The sequence below is a fragment of the Chiloscyllium plagiosum genome, unplaced genomic scaffold (genome assembly GCF_037043375.1).
Source record: "Chiloscyllium plagiosum isolate Xiang-an unplaced genomic scaffold, Cpla_swu_hap1 HiC_scaffold_8, whole genome shotgun sequence".
Lineage (NCBI taxonomy): Eukaryota > Metazoa > Chordata > Chondrichthyes > Orectolobiformes > Hemiscylliidae > Chiloscyllium > Chiloscyllium plagiosum.
Window position 1 is genome coordinate 83,418,420 of NW_028270146.1, and position 21,384 is coordinate 83,439,803.

Consider the following 21,384-nt stretch of genomic DNA (forward strand, 5'->3'; position numbering starts at 1 on the left):
GCAACAATCAATCATACAGTCTTTTGAGCCCCTTGTCAATTGTTATGATGCTAGACCATACCTCTATATTTACTTGTGCTCTGATGAGACACTAATAACCTATCACTTAAAGATGACAAAATTGATACCTCAGCTACTTACTAGGAATAACAGCAAAAGCTGCATGATTTTATAACAGGAATAAAGTTCAGACACTGGTCAGCAAAGCAAACAAATAACTGCATATTTGTCTTGACCTCCAACGTTTGCCTTAAAGCAAGCATAAAGTAACATGCAAATTCTAGTCAAATACACCATAAACGGCACATTAAATGGTGGTTACAACCAAGACAGATCCCAAACTTCTCAACAACTCACCAAATGTCAGCAAGTCACAAAATATTTCAAAACTATCTCCCTCTTAAGGGATTTCAGCCCTTTTCTTTTGGAAAACTGGCCTCTGATTTCCCTAAAAAAAACACTCCGACTCAGATCACCTCAACGACTGTTCACCTCCTAGTTGCTCAATCTCTTCACTACAGACTGTATCTCAGCTCTCAGGTAGTCTAAGCAACATGTTACTAACCGTAGGCTCATCCTTGCCCTGAAGATCAGTTTCACTTGCAGACAGCCACTGCTTTAGTTTTTTTTTTCTATGCCTGCTGCTGAATCTCGACCAGACAACTTCTGTTCCGCACAACTGAGCTGTGCCCAAAGCTTCCTGAGGCCAATTACCCAGCATCACACGAGGAAATCACCAAATGGCTCTAGGATCTTCTAGGAATGCCAAATGCACAGAACCTCTCCCCCCTACTCCCAACGAACACTAACTGAGGCTCGCTGACCCTGGAATTGATTTGATAGACCTATTAAAACATTCCTGTTGGGGCCCAACCTTATTTCTAGACAGAATCAGATGATTTCAACCTCAAATATTTGGCAGATTAAATGTTACAATTGCCTATCAATTAAGTCACTCTCCACAACTGCTAATTTATACAAGAGACAAAAAAGTAATTACATGATCAATAATATATCCAGCTTGATCTTAAAAATACTTAATGCTGCCAATGCCACTGCTCTTTGGGGATCACAGTTGCACAGATCAGCAACCCTTTGAAAAAAAGGTTAATCTCATTCTCTTGAATGAAGCTTCTTATTTTTAAGCTAATCTCCCTAATTCTAGTCTTTCCCATAAGGGATAATATTCTCAACATCCAACCTGTCAAGTCCTCTCAAAAATACAGCAGAGTTCTCCAATCTCTCTCCACTTAAACAGAATGAACAGCTTTTCTATTTTGCTTGCCAAAGTGGATAGTATACCCCACCTTCCAAATTTTCGTATGCTCACTAACAAAAATTCCTTTGCAGACTTCTTGGGTCTTCTTGACAACTTACTGACTGAACACTTCTATAAATCCAAAGTGCTTCACTCCTCCCAAGGGACACAACACAACAAAGTTTAAATGTAGCCAGTTGGTGATATGACCAATTCTATATTTCTCAAACTGTGTCAGGTTCAGGATTAGGACTTGGTCAGCCAAGTTTCCTTCATTAACAAATAACTTGGCTATTACCAAAATTTATTCAAACAATGGCACAAAATCATTGAGAAACAGTTTGTATTCTGCAAATATACATAGCTTTTAAAAAGCTAACATACATATTTAAAGAGAAAGAATAAAACAAAAACTCTTAAAGTGTTAAATTTAAAATACTTTGGAGCAAATAATCATTAAACTCATGAAAAAAACTGAAGTTATTTTGCACACACAGGCTGTTGACACTGTACATCTTCCTGGGACAGTTCTAACTGGCTGAATTCCATTTACTTCAGAATTCCAAGAAAATCCTCTTTTCACTCAGGCAAAGTTCCTGAAAAGATGACATTCAGTAGATTCTCAGCTCTCACACTTTGCTGAGAGAAGTTGAAAAGAAACATAGTAGGAACAAGGGCCGTTGATCTTCAGACAAAACTCAAATTTTCTTTTGCAGAGTTTAAATATACAAAAGTATGACCTCATTCACAAACCAGGGCACATGACACCCCTTTGGAAGTTCTCCAGATTGTACAACACCATCTAAGCTCCCTGATCTTTGAAGATGCAGCAGTATAGGTGTTGAATCCAGTTCCTTTTTGTTAGCAAGTGCCTGAACTTTTAAACAAAGGACATGTATATTCGGATTCACATAACCATTCATCACATTTCTTCATAACAATGTCCTCAGCAACCATATATTCAGTTTAATTCATCAAACTCCTTAATAGAGAAGGTCAATATTTGAGGTTCCAACATTCGATCCCATGAAACTTCATTTGTTACAATTTGTCAACCTGAAAATGACCCAGTAATCCAATTCTCTATCCAAACTTGTATGTTACATCATACATAATGAGTTCTTATTTTGTGTAGTAACCTCGAATAGGACTCTTATTTTGGAAATCCAAGTATACTAAATCTACAGGTTTACCTTTATCCAAATTGCTCATTACTTTCTCAAATAACTCTTTAGTCAAACATAGTTTCTATTTCAAAAAAACTACGTTGACTCGGCCTGATTGTGGTGAGATCGTCGAAGTTGAAACTTTATTGCTGGAACAGCACAGCAGGTCAGGCAGCATCCAGGGAACAGGAGATTCGACGTTTCGGGCACAGGCCCTTCTTCAGGAATGAGCAGAGAGTGTTCAGCAGGAGAAGATAAAAGGTAGGGAGGAGGGACTTGGAGGAGGGGCGTTGGAAATGTGATAGGTTGATGAGATTGTCGAAGTGCCTTGCTATAATGTCCTTAACAACAAATTTAAGCATGCTCCCTGTGACAAATTAGATTACCCTGACCTATAGTTTTCAGCCTCACTATGTTTAAAAAATTATCTTGAGCGTCAGGGCCATCCATTTTTGTTTAGCAGCAGGAAATGCTTTAAAAAAATTACCTTGTGATAGGCAGAGCACACGCCGAGTAGGAGCAGACATGGGACTGCTGAGTAAGTGAAGTAATATTTGGGTGGTTGCATTACCCGAAACACTACTTAGGTAGTGTCTCCTACCCATCCTCCTCCTCTAACCAGAAAAAAAAAATTGTGCGCCAGATTGGAAAGGTACCTCGATTTTTAAAAATTTTTCAATAGTCTCTTTGGGAATTTAGAATTGTGGGAATGGGCAGTTGAATGTTCCTCCTACAGAATGTGGGAGGTGAGGGTCACCACTAGTGTTCCTGCTGACTTCATCTGCAGGAAGTGCACCAAACTCCAACACCTCAAAAACCACGTTTCGGAACTGGAGCTGGATGAACTTCAGATCTTTCAGGAGGAGAAATGGGTTATACAGAGGAGTTACAGACAGGTAACCACACCTCAGGTACAAGAAAAAGGCAAATGGGTTAGAGCAGGGAACGGAAAGGGAACTGGCAGACAGTGCAGGGATCCCTTGTGGCCATTCCCCTCAATAACAACTATACAGTTTGGATGCCATTGCGGGGGACGACTTACCAGAGGTAAGCCATGGGGTACATATCTCTGGCAGAGTCTGTCCCTGTTGCCCAGAAGGGAAGGGGGAGAGGAGCAGAGCATTAGTCGCTGGGGACTCCATAGTTAGCAGGACAGTTAGGAGGTTCTGTGGGAACAAGAGAGCCTCACGGTTGGGTGTGTTGTCTCCAGGTGCCAGGGTTCATGATGTCTCAGATCATGTTTTTGGGATCCTTGAGGGGGAAGGGTAACAGCCCCAAGTCATGGTCCACATAAGCATTAATGACATAGATCGGAAAAGGGATGGGGATTTAAGGCAGAATTCAGGGAGCTAGGGTGGAAGCTTAGAGCTAGAACAAACAGAGTTATTATCTCTGTTTTTTTTTTAACCTGTGCCACATGCTAGAAAGAGGTGAGGAATAGGTTGAGAGAGGAGTTGAACACATGGTTACAGGGATGGTGCAGGAGGGAGAGTTTTGGATACCTGGATAATTGGGGCTCATTCTGGGGTAGGTAGGACCTCTACAAACAAGATGGTCTACACCTGAATCTGAGGTGCACCAATATCCTGGGGGAAGAAAATTTGCTAATGCTCTTTAGGAGGGTTTAAACTAATTCAGCAGGGGGGGGTGGGAACCTAAACTGTAGTTCCAGTGTTCAGAAGGTTGAGAGTAGTGAGGCCCGAAATAAGGTTTCAAGGTCACAAGAGTGCACCGACAAGCAGGAAAGTTGTTTGAAGTGTGTCTACTTCAACGCCAGGAGCATCCAGAATAAAGTGGGTGAATTTGCAGCATGGGTTGGTACCTGAGACTCTGATGTTGTGGCCATTTCAGAAACATGGATACAGCAGGGACAAAAATGGTTGTTGCAGGTTCTGGGAGTTACATGTTTCAGTAAGAATACAGAAGATGGTAAAAGAGGGAGAGGTATGGCATTGTTAGTCAAGGACAGTGTTACAGTGGCAGAAAGGACAATTGAGGACTCGTCTACTGAGGTAGTATGGGCTGAGGTTAGAAATAGGAAAGGAGAGGTTAGGAGTTTTCTACAGGCCTCCGAATAGTTCAAGAGATGTAGAGGAAGGGATAGTAAACATGATTCTGGATAGGGGTGAGAGTAACAGGGTAGTAGTTATAACTTTGCGAATATTGACTGGAAATGCTATAGTTCAAGTACACTAGATGGGTCAGTTTTTGTCCAATATGTGCAGGAGGGTTTCCTGACACAGTGTGTAGACAGGCCAACAAGGGGCAAAGCCACAATGAATTTGGTATTGAGTAATGAACCCGGCCACGTGTTAGATTTGGAGATAGGTGAGCACTTTGGGTGAGTGACCACAATTCAGTTCACAACCTCTCACCCTCGGAACGTGCAGTCCTCCACTCCCTCCGTTCCAACCCCAACCTATCAAACCGGCAGACAAGGGAGGCGCGGTATTAGTTTGGCGCACTGACCTTTACACCACTGAGGCTAAACACCAGCTCGCGAACACCTCCTCCTACTGCCCACTTGACCATGACCCCACCTCCCACCACCAAACCATAATCTCCCAGACCATCCATAACCTCATCACTTCAGGGGATCTCCCATCCACCGCCTCCAACCTCATAGTCCCACAATCCCGCACCGCCCGTTTCTACCTCCTGCCCAAAATCCACAAACCTGACTGCCCGGCCGCCCATTGTCTCAGCCTGCTCCTGCCCCACCGAACTCATCTCTGCATACCTTGACACGGTCCTGTCCCCTTAGTCCAAGAACTCCCCACCTACGTTCGGGACTCCACCCACGCCCTCCACCTCCTCCATGATTTTCACTTCCCCGGTCCCCAACGCCTTATCTTCACCATGGACATCCAGTTCCTGTACACCTCCATCCCCCATCACGAAGGACCCAAAGCCCTCCGCTTCTTCCTTTCCCGCCATACCAACCACTACCTTCCACTGACACCCTGCTTCGACTGACTGAACTGGTCCTCACCCTAAACAACTTCTCTTTCCAATCCTTCCACTTCCTCCAAACCAAAGGAGTAGCCATGGGCACCCGCATGGTCCCCAGCTATGCCTGCCTCTTCGTAGGATATGTGGAACAGTCCATCTTCCGCAGCTACACTGGCACCACCCCCCACCTTTTCCTCCGGTACATCGATGACTGTATCAGCACTGCCTCGTGCTCCCACGAGGAGGTTGAACAGTTCATCCACTTTACCAACACTTTCCACCCCGACCTCAAATTCACCTGGACCGTCTCAGACTCCTCCCTCCCTCCCCTTCCTAGACCTTTCCATTTCTATCTCGGGCGACCAAATCAATACAGACATTTACTATAAACCGACCGACTGCCACAGCTATCTAGACTACACCTCCTCCCACCCTGCCCCCTGTAAAAACGCCATCCCATATTCCCAATTCCTTCGTCTCCTCCCAGGAGGACCAGTTCCAATACCGTACAACCCAGATGGCCTTCTTCTTCAAAGACCACAATTTCCCGCCAGACGTGATCGACGATGCCCTCCACTGCATCTCCTCCACTTCCCGCCCCTCCAATTGCCACCAGGACAGAACCCCACTCCTCACCTACCACCCCACCAACCTCCATATACATCGTATCATCCGTCGTCATTTTCGCCACCTCCAAACGGACCCGACCACCAGGGATATATTTCTCTCCCCTCCCCTATCAGCATTACGAAAAGACCACTCCCTCCGTGACTCCCTCGTAAGGTCCACACCCCCCACCAACCCAACCTCCACTCCTAGCACCTTCCCTTGCAACCACAAGAAATACAAAACTTGCACCCACACCTCCCCCCCTTACTTCCCTCCAAGGCCCCAAGGGATCCTTCCATAGCCATCACAAATTCACCTGCACCTCCACACACATCATTTACTGCATCCGCTGCACCCGATGTGGCCTCCTCTATATTGGGGAGACAGGCCGCCTACTTGCGGAACGTTTCAGAGAACACCTCTGGGACACCCGGACCAACCAACTCCCCCTCCCACTCCGCCAAGGACATGCAGGTCCTTGGACTCCTCCATCGCCAGACCATAGCAACGCGACGGTTGGAGGAAGAGCGCCTCATCTTCCACCTAGGAATCCTCCAGCCACAAGGGATGAACTTGGATTTCTCCAGTTTCCTCATTTCCCCTCCGCCCACCTTGTCTCAGTCAAATCCCTCGAACTCAGCACCGCCTTCCTAACCTGCAATCTTCTTCCTGACCTCTCCGCCCCCACCCCCACTCCGGCCTATCACCCTCACCTTGAACTCCTTCCACCTATCACATTTCCAACACCCTTCCCCCAAGTCCCTCCTCCCTACCTTTTATCTTAGCCTGCTGGACACACTTTCCTCATTCCTGAAGAAGGGCTCATGCCCGAAACGTCGATTCTCCTGCACCTTGGATGCTGCCTGACCTGCTCCGCTTGTCCAGCAACACATTTTCAGCACAATTCAGTTATGTTTACTTTAGTAATGGAAAGGGACAGGTATATACTGCAAGGCAAGAGTTATAGCTAGGGAAAAAGACAATTACGATGCGATTAGGGAAGACTTAGGATGCACAGGATGGGCACAATTGAAACGTGGAGTTTATTCAAGGAACAGCTACTGTGTGTCCTTGATAAAAATGTACTGGTCAGGCAGGGAGGAAGTGGTCAAGCGAGGGAGCCGTGGTTTACTAAAAAAGTTGAATCTCTTGTCAAGAGGAAGAAGGTGGCTTATGTTAGGATGAGACAGGAAGGCTCAGTTAGGGCGCTTGGGAGTTACAAGTTAATTAGGAAGGACTGAAAGAGAGAGCTGAGAAGAGCCAAGAGGGGACATGAGAAGTTGCTAGCAGATAGGATCAAGGAAAACCCTAAAGCTTTCTATAGGAATACCAGGAATAAAAGAATGACTAGAGAAAGATTAGGGCCAATCAAGGACAGTAGTGGGAAGGTGTGCGTGGAGTCCGTGGAGATAGGAGAAGCACTAAATGAATATTTTTTGTCAGCACTAACACTAGAAAAAGAATGCTGTCGAGGAGAATACTGAGACACAGACTACTAGATTAGCCGGGATTAAGGTTCACAAGAAGGAGGTGTTAGCAATTCTGCAAAGTGTGAAAATAGATAAATACCCTGGGTCGGATGGGATTTATCCTAGTGAGAATGTGTATAAACTATAAGCAGGTACGAAAAGGGTTAAGTTCAGCTAGTTTAACTTTGACAAGATAAGAACTTGCAGTAAACCATGAGGTGCTGGAGGCAAGGGCAGTGGTTTAACAAGGCGAAGAACATCTAGTGCATAATGCCAGATGGCTTAATCTTTACTGTTGATGCTTGTTGATTATAACAGTCACCCAATTAATATAGATATTGCCTTATTTGGATGCTGCCCCGTAAGTGACCATATAATTCCTTAAGAATCTGTTGTTTGAAAGAAGACCAAGAACTCATGTCCTTGTGTACATGGGCAATCGTGCTCTCTCCAGGACTTCGAATAAAGGTGAAGAAGGTAGAGCCATACTGCGTCCGAGTGTTTGCTTCGACTGATAAGGAAACGGGATGACATTAGGATTCTCTGGGAAGCCAGGGAAGAGATTGCAGAGCCTTTGGCTTTGATCTTTATGTCATCATTGTCTACCGAAATAGTGCCAGAAGACTGGAGGATAGCAAATGTCTCCTTGTTCAAGGAGGGGAGTAGAGTCAACCCTGGTAATTATAGACCAGTGAGCCTTACTTCAGTTGTGGGTAAAGTGTTGGAAAAGGTTACAAGAGACAGGATTTATAATCATCTCGACAGGATGAAGTTAATTAGGGATAGTCAACACTGTTTTGTGAAGGGTAGGTCAAACCTCATAAACCTTATTGAGTTCTTTGAGAAGGTGACCAAACCGGTGGATGAGGGTAAGGTGGTTGGTATGATGTATATAGATTCCAGTAATGTTTGATAAGGCTCCTCACGGTAGGCTATTGCACAAAATACAGAGGCACGAGATTGAGATTGATTTAGCGGTTTGGATCAGAAATTAGCTAGCTGAAAGACAGAGGGTGGTGGTTGATGGAAAATGTTCATCCTGGAGTTCAGTTACTTGTGGTTACCGCCAGGATCTGTTCTGGGGCCACTGCTGTTTGTCATTTTTATAAATGACCTACATGAGGGCGAAGAAGGATGGGTTAGTAAATTTTCTGATGACACAAAGGTTGGTGGAATTGTGGATAGTGCTGAAGGATGTTGCAGGTTACAAAGGGACGTAGATAAGCTACAGAGCTGGGCTGAGAGGTGGCAAATGGAGTATAAAGCGGAAAAGTGTGAAGTGATTCACTTTGAACAGAGCAACAGGAATAAGTAGTACTGGGCTAATGGTATGATTTTTAAAAATCACAACACCAGGTTATAGTCCAACAGGTTTAATTGGAAGCACACTAGCTTTCGGAGCGACGCTCCTTCATCAGGTGATTGTCGAGGTATGATTTTTGGTAGTGTAGATGAGCAGAGGTATCTTGGTGTCCTTATACATAAATCCCTAAAAGTTGCCACTCAGGTTGATAAGATTGTTAAGAAGGCATACAGTGTGTTAGCTTTTAATGGTGGAGGGACTGAGTTTAGGAGCTACAAGGTCATGCTGCAGCTGTACAAACCTCTGGTGGGGCCGCACTTGGAGTATTGCGTACAGTTCTGATCACCACATAATAGGAAGGATGGGAAAGCTTTGGAAAGGGTTCAGAGGAGACTTACTAGGATATTGCCTGGTATGGAGGGAAGGTCTGATGAGGAAAGGCTGAGGGACTTGAGGCTGTTTTCGTTAGAGAGAAGAAGGTTGAGAGGTGACTTAATCAAGACATATAAGATAATCAGGGGTTAGATAGGGTGGACAGTGAGAGCCTTTTTCCTCAGATGGTGATGGCTAACACGAAGGGTCACAGCTTTAAATTGAGGGTTGATCGATATAGGACAGATGTCAGAGGTAGTTTCTTTACTCAGAGTAGCAAGGGTGTGGAATGCCCTGCCTGCAACAGTAGTAACTTGCCAATCTAAGTGCATTTAAATGGTCTTTGGATAAACAAATGCATGAAAATGGAAAATAGCGTAGGTTAGATGAGCTTCAGATTAGTTCCACAGGTTGGCATAAAATCGAGAGCCGAAAGGCCTGCGCTGTAATGTTCTATGTTCTTAAATACAGAAGCTACATTTGCTATTTTCCCAATATTAGAATTTTGGAAGATTCTAACTATATTTGGAAAATTAAAACTTTCTAAAACTAAACTCGGTATCTTTGCTTGTTGATTGCAAATATTTTAAGTTGCCCACTCTCCCTTTCACCTCATAATTTTTGGAATGTTATTTGTGCCTTTTTAGTGAAGATTGCTATGAAATCTCTGTTCAAAGCTTCCATTTCCATATTCCCATTATTCATTCCATAGACTCTCTCTTTAGAGGTCCAAAACACAATTTAGTTACTCTTTTCCTTTCAAAAAACTTGCATAAACTCTTAGAATTGGTCTTAGGGTTTCTAGCTCACCTTTACCCATGCTCTAACTTTTTTTAAGCCATCCAATGCTGTTTTTCAATTGTCCAATCTTCTGATTTTCCATTAATCTTCACAGAAGTGCAGACCTTTTCATTAAATTTTACTTTACAGGCAGTGTTTTAAACCCGCTGTCCAAAAATTGGAGATTTTTCAAAACTGAACATCTGTACCATGTTTCCCATATCCATCTGAACTAAAATTAGGAAAACCTTGTGATACAATTCAGCTCTGCACTACATTGACGACATGTGGCATCAGACTACTTATGTGCTTCACTGTATGGGTCTATTCCCACCAAGTGGCTGCATCTGGCCCTGTTTAGTCCAAACTACCCAGCCCAAAATCCAGCATGGCTTCAGTCCAAATATTGCCGGTTTTAAAACATTGTACTTTAACTTCCTTAGTTAGCTACAGTTCACGTATCCTTCTCCTACAGTTTTTGTCGAGCATTATGAAGTATCTCCTTAAATGCCTGCCATTGTATCTCTACTGTCCTATTCTTTAACTTCATTTCCTTGGTGCCTTAAGCCAGATTTGTCATCTTTACACTCTCGCAATTGCCTTTAAGTTTAAATGCTTATCATAGATCCACTCTTCTCTCTCAAACTTATTCTGTTTCATAATTATGTTATGATCACTATTACGGGGAGGTTTCTTTATCATAACATAATTAATTAATCCTATCACATTGCACATTATATGGATAAATGTATGGTGATGCACTTGGCAGGACAAACAATGCAATGGAATACATGATGAATAGGAGGCTGGGAAGCACTGAGGATCAGAGGGACCTTGGTGTGTATGCATTGATGGAAGTATCACTGACAAGTACCAATGACTGGCAGAGAATTTAGAGGAGATATGAGGAAAAATGTTTTCATCCACAAGGTGGTAGGAATCTGCAACTCACTACCCGTAAGGTTGGTGGAGGCAGAAACCCTGGTTGTTTTTGACTGGCATGGATGTAATGGCAGAAGGGCCTTTTACTATGCTGTACACCTCTATGACACTTCAACTGACAACTTTCTGTTTGGCTCTAGAACATGCAGTTCAAAAGACATTTCACCAAAAAGAACTCATCTTTCAGGCTACCTTTGTCAATCAGATTCAGTCATGATTACTCCTGTTATTTTTCTATCGGTACACTCTCAAATCCTGATTTCAACCTGCTTCACACAGTTCTGTTGGTCTTTGTCACGACCTTAATTTGTTTCACATTCCTCAGAGTCCACCTCAGAGAGATTCTAATCATCAGCACACTCTTGCTGGTCTGCTTCACAATCATCCTGACTACTGCACACTCCTTGTCTCCTGCAATATGAAAGTGACATTTGCGTACTTTTCCCAGGTCTCAAAAACAAATTATGGAACAGTAAATTCTGTAGACATTCCTCTGTATTTGTCACACTTGAAATGGCATAGAGAAATGTTATCTAGTTTGCAAAAGCAAACAGTTAATTTTTCTGTCCGCATAACCAAATAAGAATGTAACAAACATTTCCTTACCTTTTTACACAAACATCAATGTGCCCCAACACAGAGTTTTCATTTGTGCATAATTATTTGTTACTGAAATTATCATGGAATGAAATAATTACAATACACTGTTTGAACATTTCATACACCATTATATTTTGCTGAAATCCTACGTAGACTGTATCTGGTTTATCATAATTATGAAGACTTTTATAGATAGCACTCAAACAAACAAACTGGCATGCACTCACATACTAATGGAATTCACATAAGTTGACTGAAAAATTTAATCAAGTTTGTAACTATCAGAAAAGCTGGTCACACTGCACAATAAAAGTAACCATATACAGACATATTGCATACTGGCTAAGCACAGGTCCTGTTCATGAATTTAAGGTGCAATGTTAATGGCATCTGTGGCATGAACAATCACAAGCTCTGAGTAGAGCTGACATTGAATATGGAAGGCTGAAATTCACCTAAATTTTTAGAAAAAGAAAACCCACATGGATTTTCATTGACTGTTGCACAAATGCACAATACATTCTGTGCAGTGCCCCATACTAACACACCTGAATCACAGAATAATTATGATGCAGGAGATGCGCTTTTGGCCCTTCGTGCCTGCATTGATTCTATTACCTAATGCTATCTCCTGCCTTTTCCCCATATCCCTCAACATAGTTATTATCCAAATAATCATCCAATGTCCCTCTTGAATGCCTCCATTCAACATGCCTCAACCACATTTCCAGGCAGCGCCTTCTGTACCATAACTACTTACTGTGCAAAAAAGATTCTTCTCCCTCACATCTCCTGGTTTATTTGCATATAACTTTAAAATCTATGCCCCCGGGAGAGTGGTGGTGGTGGGGTGGCAGAAGAGGAAAGGATGGGAGGAGGGGGGAAAGAGAGGAGGTGGGGCAGAGAAGAGGTGGTGGGGCAGAGAAGATGAGGTGGGGAGGAAGAGGAGAACAAAAGGAGAGAGGATGAGGAGGAAGAGAACAAGGAGCGAGGAGAGGAAAAGGAAGAGGAGGAAGAGAATGTTGGGGGGGGGGGCGAAGAAAAGAACCTTTTTTTTAAATTACTGGCACCACTAATTTCTGGTGCATCCCTGATAAAATAAAATTTTACCATATTTCAATCACAACTCATTCTGATTTAAAATGTTTGAATTCTGCTTGTCCAGAAATTCAACTAATTCTCTTTTATGTTACATTATCTGCCTCAAGTGATAATTCAAAACCTAAGGCCTTTGTCACTAATCAGTGGAAAGATTCTTTCACAAGGAATCCTAAACATAAAAATAGAAAGCGGATCACTAACACCAGTGCTTCATCAGAGGCTCACTGATGATGTTACCTAGTATGGTGATGAAACATCTGAAAATGAACCCTCCAGCTCAATGAGCAAACTGACATCCAGAACCTCAACCTGAGCTACAAATCTCAAAACTCACTACAGTTTTTCACTATTTATCTTCTCAAAATATCCCATTCTGTGTTCTCCCCCCAGTACAGAGAAAAGCCTCAGTGATGGAAAACATTAGGAGGCACTAATTAAGTATACATTTACCTATACTGGTCTCAAATTACTTAGACCGCAACCTTAAAATGTTTTCAGAAGAAGTCTATTAACTTTTCATTTGAATGCATCAATGCTCTTTCCCTACGAATTCTATTGCACAGATTGGCCATTTATTTATTGAATGAATGTCTCAGATATTCCATCACTGTTGAGACAAATTCAACTGACAGTAGTTCTCCTTAAAATTACTTACTTACTTATCAACAGCTTTTTCAGCTCAGATTTAAAGTCTGGGCGGTCCAAAATGAGCTCCACTGAAGATAACTAGAGAGAATTCATGCAGACATGGCACTGGAGGCTAAGGTACACCACATATTGTTAATACTTTCTGCCGTATTTACGGATTTAAAAGGTGCAAAAGTCTTTTTGACAGCGACTGAGTAAAAGTGTGTGGGTAAGGTGAAGGGGCAGGGTGATAGTTTGGTAGATAAAGGGATAGTTTGCCAGTCAGCCTAGATTAGGATAGGTATAGTTGCGCAGTCATTACCCTCCAAATTCTGACTTTAAAAAGGGGAATTGCCAATGGGAAAATCTACCTTTCCAGGCAATTTCCATGGAGTCAGCTGCACCAGGGATTCTGTTTGGTGCAACATGCAACTCTAGTAATATACTCCTCCACAAGGACTGTATAGCCATAAGAATATCTGGGCCAATGTTCCCACAGCTTTGAATTTACCTTCCTTCAAGTGCAGGCCATATTCCTGTGTTTTAATCTTAGACAAAATGAAGTATCTCATCATGGTCTATTTAGCCTTTTCAGAAAACAGTAGTCATATCACTTAGCAAAATCCAATACTGCCGTCATTCTGGATGCTCTTTCAGTATCATTACAACAGCTGGAATTTTAAAAAAATATTTAGTAAACCTATATTTAGTAAACACAATATGTTATCTACATGACCAAAATGAGATTGGTGCTGCAGTGTTGTTACAGTAGTTAACTGCAATTCTGCAAAAACCCATGGAGGGGTGGTAGGGGAGAAAGAAAATCAGTTTCACATTCCATTTATACTTTAAGAGAAATTATGACCTACTTCACAATCCCAGGTAAGTTTTTTTAAAAATAAACTTACCTGACCCATTTTCTTTGTTGCAAGCTAAGCTTCTCTGAAATTTATCATGAAGTTTCTGATTAAATTGACTAATTTTGTTGTATTTCAGATTCCGTTATCCTTCTATTCACCAGATAGTTGTCTGTATTCTTATCTTTACAAACATGAACAACGTCAAATATTGCTGGAGAAAGTTAAGGGCTTTGTTGGGGAGGAATTTGTTATGTGTTCAGGAAAACCTTTCCAATCAATATGTCAATGGTCCTATGCGAGAAGGATAAAACCCGACCACCTCTTTCGAGATAGGGCAGGGAAGTGACTGAGGTGTTAGTCGGGGAGCACTTTGGGACTAGTGACCGTAATTTTATTAGTTTTAAAGCAGTTATGGAAAAGGTGTGGTCCACAAGTTAAAGTTCTAAATTGGGCAAGGCCAATTTTGATGGTAGTAAATTTCAAATTTTAACTGGGGAACACTGTTGCAGCTAAAAGGACATCTGACAAGAAACAGGCTTTCAAAAGCAGGATAACAAGAGTTCAGGACCATCATGCTCCCGTTAGTGAGAAGGGCACTACTGGCAGGTGTTGGAAGCACTGGATGACTTGAGATATTGAGGCTCTGGTCAAGAAAAAGGAGGCATGAGTCAGGTATAGACAGCTGGGATCAAGTGAGGAGCATAGGGTGTGTAGGAATATACTTAAGAGGGAAGGCAAGAGGGCCAAAATAGGATATGGGATAACTTTGGCAGATATGGTAAAGAAGAATTCAAATAAATTGTACAGGTATATGAAGGGCAAAAGAGTAATTCAGTGAGAGAATAAGCCCCCTTAAATGTCAGAAGGTGTCTGTGTTGAGTCAATGGAGATGGGTCAATCCTAAATGAATATTTCTTGTCAGTATTTAATGCAGAGAAAGACATGGAAGTTACGGAATTCAAGGAAGTAAACAGCGATGTCTTGAAGAGTCCACATTAGACAAGAGTTGGTGCTGGAGGTCTTAAAGAGCATAAAGATAGATAAATCCCCGGGACCTGATCAAGTGTATCCCAAAACATTGTGGGAAGGTAGGGAAGAAATTGTGGTGCTCCTAGCGGCGATAGTTGTATTACTGAAAACCACAGTGAGGTGCCAGAAGATTGCAGCGTGATGAATGTTGTGCCATTATTTAAGAGAGGCTGCAAGGTAAAGGCAGGGAACTACAGACCAGTGAGCCTAACAACAGTGGTGAGTAAGTTATTGGAAGGGATTCTGAGAGACAGGATGAATTTGGAAAGATAAAAACTGATTAGGGATAGTCAGCATAACAAGAAGAAATAAAGAACAAAAGAGAAGTACAGCAAAGCAACAGGCCCTTTGACCCTTCAAGCCTGTGCTGATCATCATGCCCCATCTGAACTAAAAATGAAAACTTTTGCTCTTACTCAGTCCTTATCCCCATATTCCCTTGCCATCCAGGTGCCTCTTAAATATTGCCAATTGGCCTGCTTCCACCACCTCTTCCATCAGTGCGTTCCAGGTTCCTACAACTCTGCATGGAAACTTCCCTCTGACATCTCCCTTAAACTTTCCCCCTCTCGCCCTGAACCTGTGCCCCCTTGATATTGAAACTTCAATCCTGGGAAAAAGCCTCTTACTATCCACCCTATCTACGCCTCTCATAATTTTGTAGACCTTTCAGGTCTCCTCCCAGGTGCCATCTTTTCAGTGAAAACAATCCTAATCTTTTTAACATTGCCTCATAGCCAATGCCTTTGAGACACGGCAATATCCTGGTGAACCTTCTCTGCGCACTCTCCAAATCTTCCACGTCCTCTGGTAGTGTGACAACCAAAACTGCACACAATACTCCAAATGCGGCCTAACAAGAGTTTTATACAGCTGCAACATGGTTTACCAACTCTTGTACTCCATGCCCCAGCCGATGAAGGCAAGCATGCCATATGCCTTTTTTATTACTTTGGCCACCTGTGTTGTGACTTTTAGGAAACTGTGGACCCACATGCCCAGATCTATCTGTATGTTAATGTTCCTAAGGATTCTGCCATTTACAGTTTAATTCACACCTAAATTTGAACCTCCAAAATGCATCATTACCTCACATTTGTCTGGATTAAACTCCCTTCCATTTCTGTGCTCAAGTCGCTAATCAGTCAGAGCAATGAGTACACGAGTTGGGACATATACTGCCGTACAAGATACGAGTAAGGTCACATTTGAAGTACTGTGTACAATTCTGACTGCCCGACTGTAGGAAGGATGTTATTAAACTGGAAAGTGTACAAAAAAGAAAGTGTACAAGGATCTTACTGAAACCGGAAGGGTTGAATTAGAAGGAGAGGCTGGATAGACCAAGACCAGTTTTTTACCCGGAGTGTAGGAGGCTGAGGAGGTTTATAAAGTCATGAAGGGGAGAGATAAGGTGAACAGCCAAGGTGAACACCCAGACCAACCAACCCAACCGCCCCGTGGCTGAACACTTCAACTCCCCCTCCCACTCCGCCAAGGACATGCAGGTCCTTGGCTTCCTCCATTGCCAGACCATGGCAACACGACATCTGGAGGAAGAGCGCCTCAACTTCCACCTAGGAACCCTCCAAACACAAGGGATGAATGCAGATTTCTACAGCTTTCTCACTTCCCCTCCCCCCACCTTTTCTCAGTCCCAAACCTCAGACTCAGCACCGCCTTCTTGACCTGCAATCTTCTTCCTGACCTCTCCGCCCCCACCCCCTCTCCGGCCTATCATCCTCACCTTAACCTCCTTCCACCTATCGTATTCCCAACACCCCTCCCCCAAGTCCCTCCTCCCTACCTTTTATCTTAGCCTGCTTGGCACACCCTCCTCATTCCTGAAGCAGGGCTTATGCCCGAAACGTCAATTCTCCTGTTCCTTTGATGCTGCCTGACCTGCTGCACTTTTCCAGCAACACATTTTTAAGCTCTGATCTCCAGCATCTGCAATCCTCACTTTCTCCTAGCCAAGGTATTTTACCCAAGCTAGAGGGATCCAAAACCAGAGGGGATAGGGGAAAGATTTATAAGGGTCCTGAGGGGCAATTTTTTTCCACAGAGGGTAGTGCATGTATGGAACAAGTTGCCAGAGGCAGTGATGATGGTGAGTACAATGGATAGGAATGGTTTAGAGGGATATGGGTCAAACACAGGGAAATGAGTGAGATCAGTTTAGGAAACTTGGTCAGCATGAATGAGTTGGGCTGAAGGGCCTGTTCCTGCGCTTTACGACTCTATGACTCTTTGATTGGGTAAATCAAATTGAAAAGCATAGTTTCAACAATGAGTGCATTAGGGTTAGTTTCCTTGAGCAACATGATACGGAGCCAACCAGGAAGCAAACTGCCTTGGATCTTGTGATTGCTAATGAGCTAGGTTTAATAAATGACCTGTGAGTATAAGATCCCCTCAGAAGTAGTGATTATAAGATGATAGAATTTAATATTCTGTTTGAAAATGAGAAACCTGGGTTGGAAATAAAGGGAACTACGATGAAATGAGGATACGATGAAATGAGGATAGAGTTAGCTAAAGTGAACTGGGCAGATAGATTAGCAGGAATAACAAAAAGCAAGCAGTAGCAAACATATATGGAGGTAATTTTGGACCCTCAGTTAGATCTCTGGGGAGAAAGCAGCATTAATGTTGAGTCAAATTAGTTATCTTGTTCACCAGGTAACATTAACTGGTATTTAAAATGCCAACACGTAAAAAAAAAAGTTGGTGCCTTTACACTTCATCAAACTCTTCGAAGTCCTTTTCAAATATTCTCAAAAATAGTTACAGATTCCACTGACATACCAATGCTAATGTTAATGTTGCCAGATCTGAGTTTTGCCCATAATTTCTGCTTTCGTTTCAGATCTCCAGATCCGCAGTCCTTTGGTTTATACAAAGGAACGTCGATTATCCGAAGGATACGGGTGGGAGTATTTCGTTCAGTTAATTGAATGCCAGGTAATCGATGCCGGATAACATAGCTGGCCACACATTGCGATCTTGTTCGGATCTTCCGAAATTTGGTTAATTGAATACCGGATAATCAAGGTTCCTCTATATTAATATAGACAATGTGACTGAACAGATCTTTCACTGTGAGCACATTTAGCTAACCATTTTACCAAACAAAAGGAAAGATGTTCATACTTTGTTTTGGTGGGGTGGGAGTGTAGGCCAGGAAATAAAGTTGAATTTTGATCATCTCTGTGGGTTAGATTTTACCTTTTCAGTGCAAAAAAAAAATTAATCTCTATCGTTTTATCATAATTTGGAAAAGGAAAATGTTTTATCAGAAATATGTCCCAATTAAAAGTCAACTATAAACACAAATTATTTTAAATACTGTGACACTTAATTAAGCAATTATTACAGTTATTATAGAAATTCACCTTTGTAAGATCCAGCATTTGGTGGGAAAACATAAGGAACTATTAAGTAACACAAAATATTAAGAGTTCATTGCGCACATTGAAAGGGGTGGAAATAGGACAAGTTAAGAAACAAGATGTGCTCAGAATAGGTACGCATGGCAGAAAGATGATCAGTTCCCATCCGTAAGCAAAACATTAATCTCTGCCTCCATTTTGATTCAATTTCTTGGTAATTTTATTTTTACTTGTTACTTCCACTGCTAAGGAAAGGCTGAGGTAAATGTTTTCATTCCTGTCTGTTACTCTATTTGTAAGCAACATATATTGAAAAAAGGACAGAGTTCAACAAAACTTGGTCAGAAGTGACACAATACCAGGTTATAGTCCAAAATGTTTATCTGAAATTGTGAATTCAAATAAACCTTTTGGACTATAACCTGATGTCAACTTCTGACCTCGTCCACCCCAGTCCAATACCGGCACCTCCACAACAAAACTTAGAATATAGACAGGATAAGGCCTCAAGTAGGAATGGCTTAGTTTTGGGAAAATGCAAAATTTGGGTCCTGGATGAGAAAGTGTAGGTATGAGCAGGTAGGGATAGAGTTAAGTTTTGAGTTTTGAGGAACAAAGGTTCAGCTAAGCATGACTCAGATCAGATCAGAACTTGCAGTATATAATGAGGTACTGGAGACAAGGTTAGTGGCTTAACAAGGTGGAAAAGCATTCATTGTGTAGAGCCATTTAACAAGATGGAGAGGCATTCAGTATGTAAAGTCAGTTAACAAGGTGAAAAGTATTCATTATGTGAATCCAGTTAACAAGGTTAAGAACATTCATTGTGTAACAGCAGATGGCTTAATCTCTACTATTGACACTCAAAATAAAGATGAAGGATGTAAAGCTACACCGTATCTCTGATAGTTTTGCTTCAACTAATACGGGGATAGGAAAACGGGATGACATGGAGTTCTCTTCTAAAGTTGGGAGATGGGGCAAATTATTCATTTTTTAAATAAAGAGTGTCACATATTGTTTAATGTTGTGGACTATCTTAGGTGCTCTGGTACATTTCGGTAATGTCAAAAAGTGAGACGCTGGAAAAGCATAGCAGCTCAGGCAGCATTCAAGGAGAAGGATTTTGTCAATGTTCAGTAACCAGCAATTCAATGTGCACTCCGATCAAATCAGCCACACAAGCTGATTCTAACAGAGATCAGTGCTTATGTCAGCTCTCTTCAACGTATACATGATGGGTTCTGACAGAGATCAGTGTTCATGTCAGCTCTCTTCAAGGTATACATAATATGAAGTCACAGTTCTTTGTGTATGCTGACCACCTGCCCATCATTGAACATCAAGACATGGAACAAAATATTCTCTAGAAGTCAATTTCAGAAAATCAAGATTCTGATTAAATGATGTAAAGACTGCTATTTCAGCCTTCCACTTGAACAATTCAAAGACTAGGGACCAACGATGGATGACAGCCACAAACCAATGCTAAAATGTCTTATTAACCACTCTCAATTACAATGACCCATATGCAAACAACTTTAATCTGGAATCTGTAGCATACAGAAAGCTGAAATTTCTTTATATGTCAGTGGAATCTGTAACTGTTTTCAAGAATATTTGAGAAGGACTTCTAAGAGTTTCTATGATATGTAAAGGCAGCAATTCTTTTTTTAATAATAAAATACCAGTCCATGTTACCTGGTGACTCTTGACCCCGAAACAGGACATGGTGAAAGGAAATTAAGACCAAAAGCCATAGAGCCAGTCAACAAAGGACAGTTGCTCATCTATCCAGATATGACAAGTTAAAAGTAATCATACCCTCATAAATTATATGAAAAAATAAATAAAGACTCCAACAAAAGGGTCAGCAGATAGCTACAAAGAATCGCAAAAAGTGCAGAGACCAAACTTAATACACCAATGGCCAATTTGATACTACAAAGAGCAATCTTACGCTGTCTAAATCAAAGACTACGTGAGAATTGCCCTGATCTGAGAAATTCAGTGCTGTGTCAAGCAAAACATTGTGGTTTTACTGAACTTATTTGAAACAGGAAAATCAGTTGAGATACCAATTATATCTCACTTGCATTTCAATAACTACTTATTGCATGCTGGTTATCCATGACTTTCCTGAGCAAAATGGACAAAATTAACTGGGAACAATATGCTAATATGCACTGAAATTGATGATATAAAATAATCTGATCAATTCAATAAACAAATAGACATCATATTCACACAAACAAAACACAAGTTAACATGTGAACAACTATGCTGATACAAGCTTCAAAATCAAGATAAATTTTAATCCCACTTTGCTGAAAATGAATAGGCCTTAAATTATTACATTCAACATTAATTAAGTTGGTATTTAAATGCAAATTAAATCCAATAGGATTCTAGTCAACAACAGAAAATCTGTAGTACAAACAAGAAAGCAAAACACTCACCGTTCTTGTTTTAAAGCATATTCTAACATTTTTATTCTTCTTACTAGGTCCTTCTTTAAGTTTTCCTGACCTTTCCTTTCTCCTTGTAAAAATGCTATCCGAGCCTGTTTAACAAAGAATTAAATAGATAAATCAGTATATCAATATTACTGCAAAGATTTTTTCAAATCCTCAAAAATAAAGAAAAAATTATTAAACAACACTGGTACTCATGAAACATCATGTGCGCTAGAGGGAAAAAAGGCGAAGGTAAGCAAATATATTTCATTGAACAGAAAGTGAACTTCAAACCAAATGAGGATATGGGTAACACAGTACAAAAGGAAACAGTCTAAACTAAAAATCTGTAAACTTTGCATGTCCTGCTTAACCAATAGGAATCCACATTTGGAAAGTTAGTTTTCCATGGTCAGAGAGGCTGTTCAGCTACTTATGGCTTAGCATTTTGTTGCAACTCAGTAACTC

At 41.6% G+C, this 21,384-nt stretch overlaps 1 protein-coding gene across 5 annotated transcripts in view; it reads right to left on the reverse strand.

Annotated features, from left to right (window-relative positions):
• The window catches only part of strn3 (striatin, calmodulin binding protein 3), a 196,807-nt gene that overhangs the window by 129,297 nt on the left and 46,126 nt on the right, over nucleotides 1-21,384 (reverse strand). For all 5 annotated transcript variants that reach the window (XM_043698050.2, XM_043698049.2, XM_087990043.1 and 2 more), the window contains exon 2: nucleotides 20,920-21,023. In XM_043698050.2, the coding sequence (XP_043553985.1) occupies nucleotides 20,920-21,023 (104 nt within the window). The remainder of the gene's footprint in view (nucleotides 1-20,919; nucleotides 21,024-21,384) is intronic.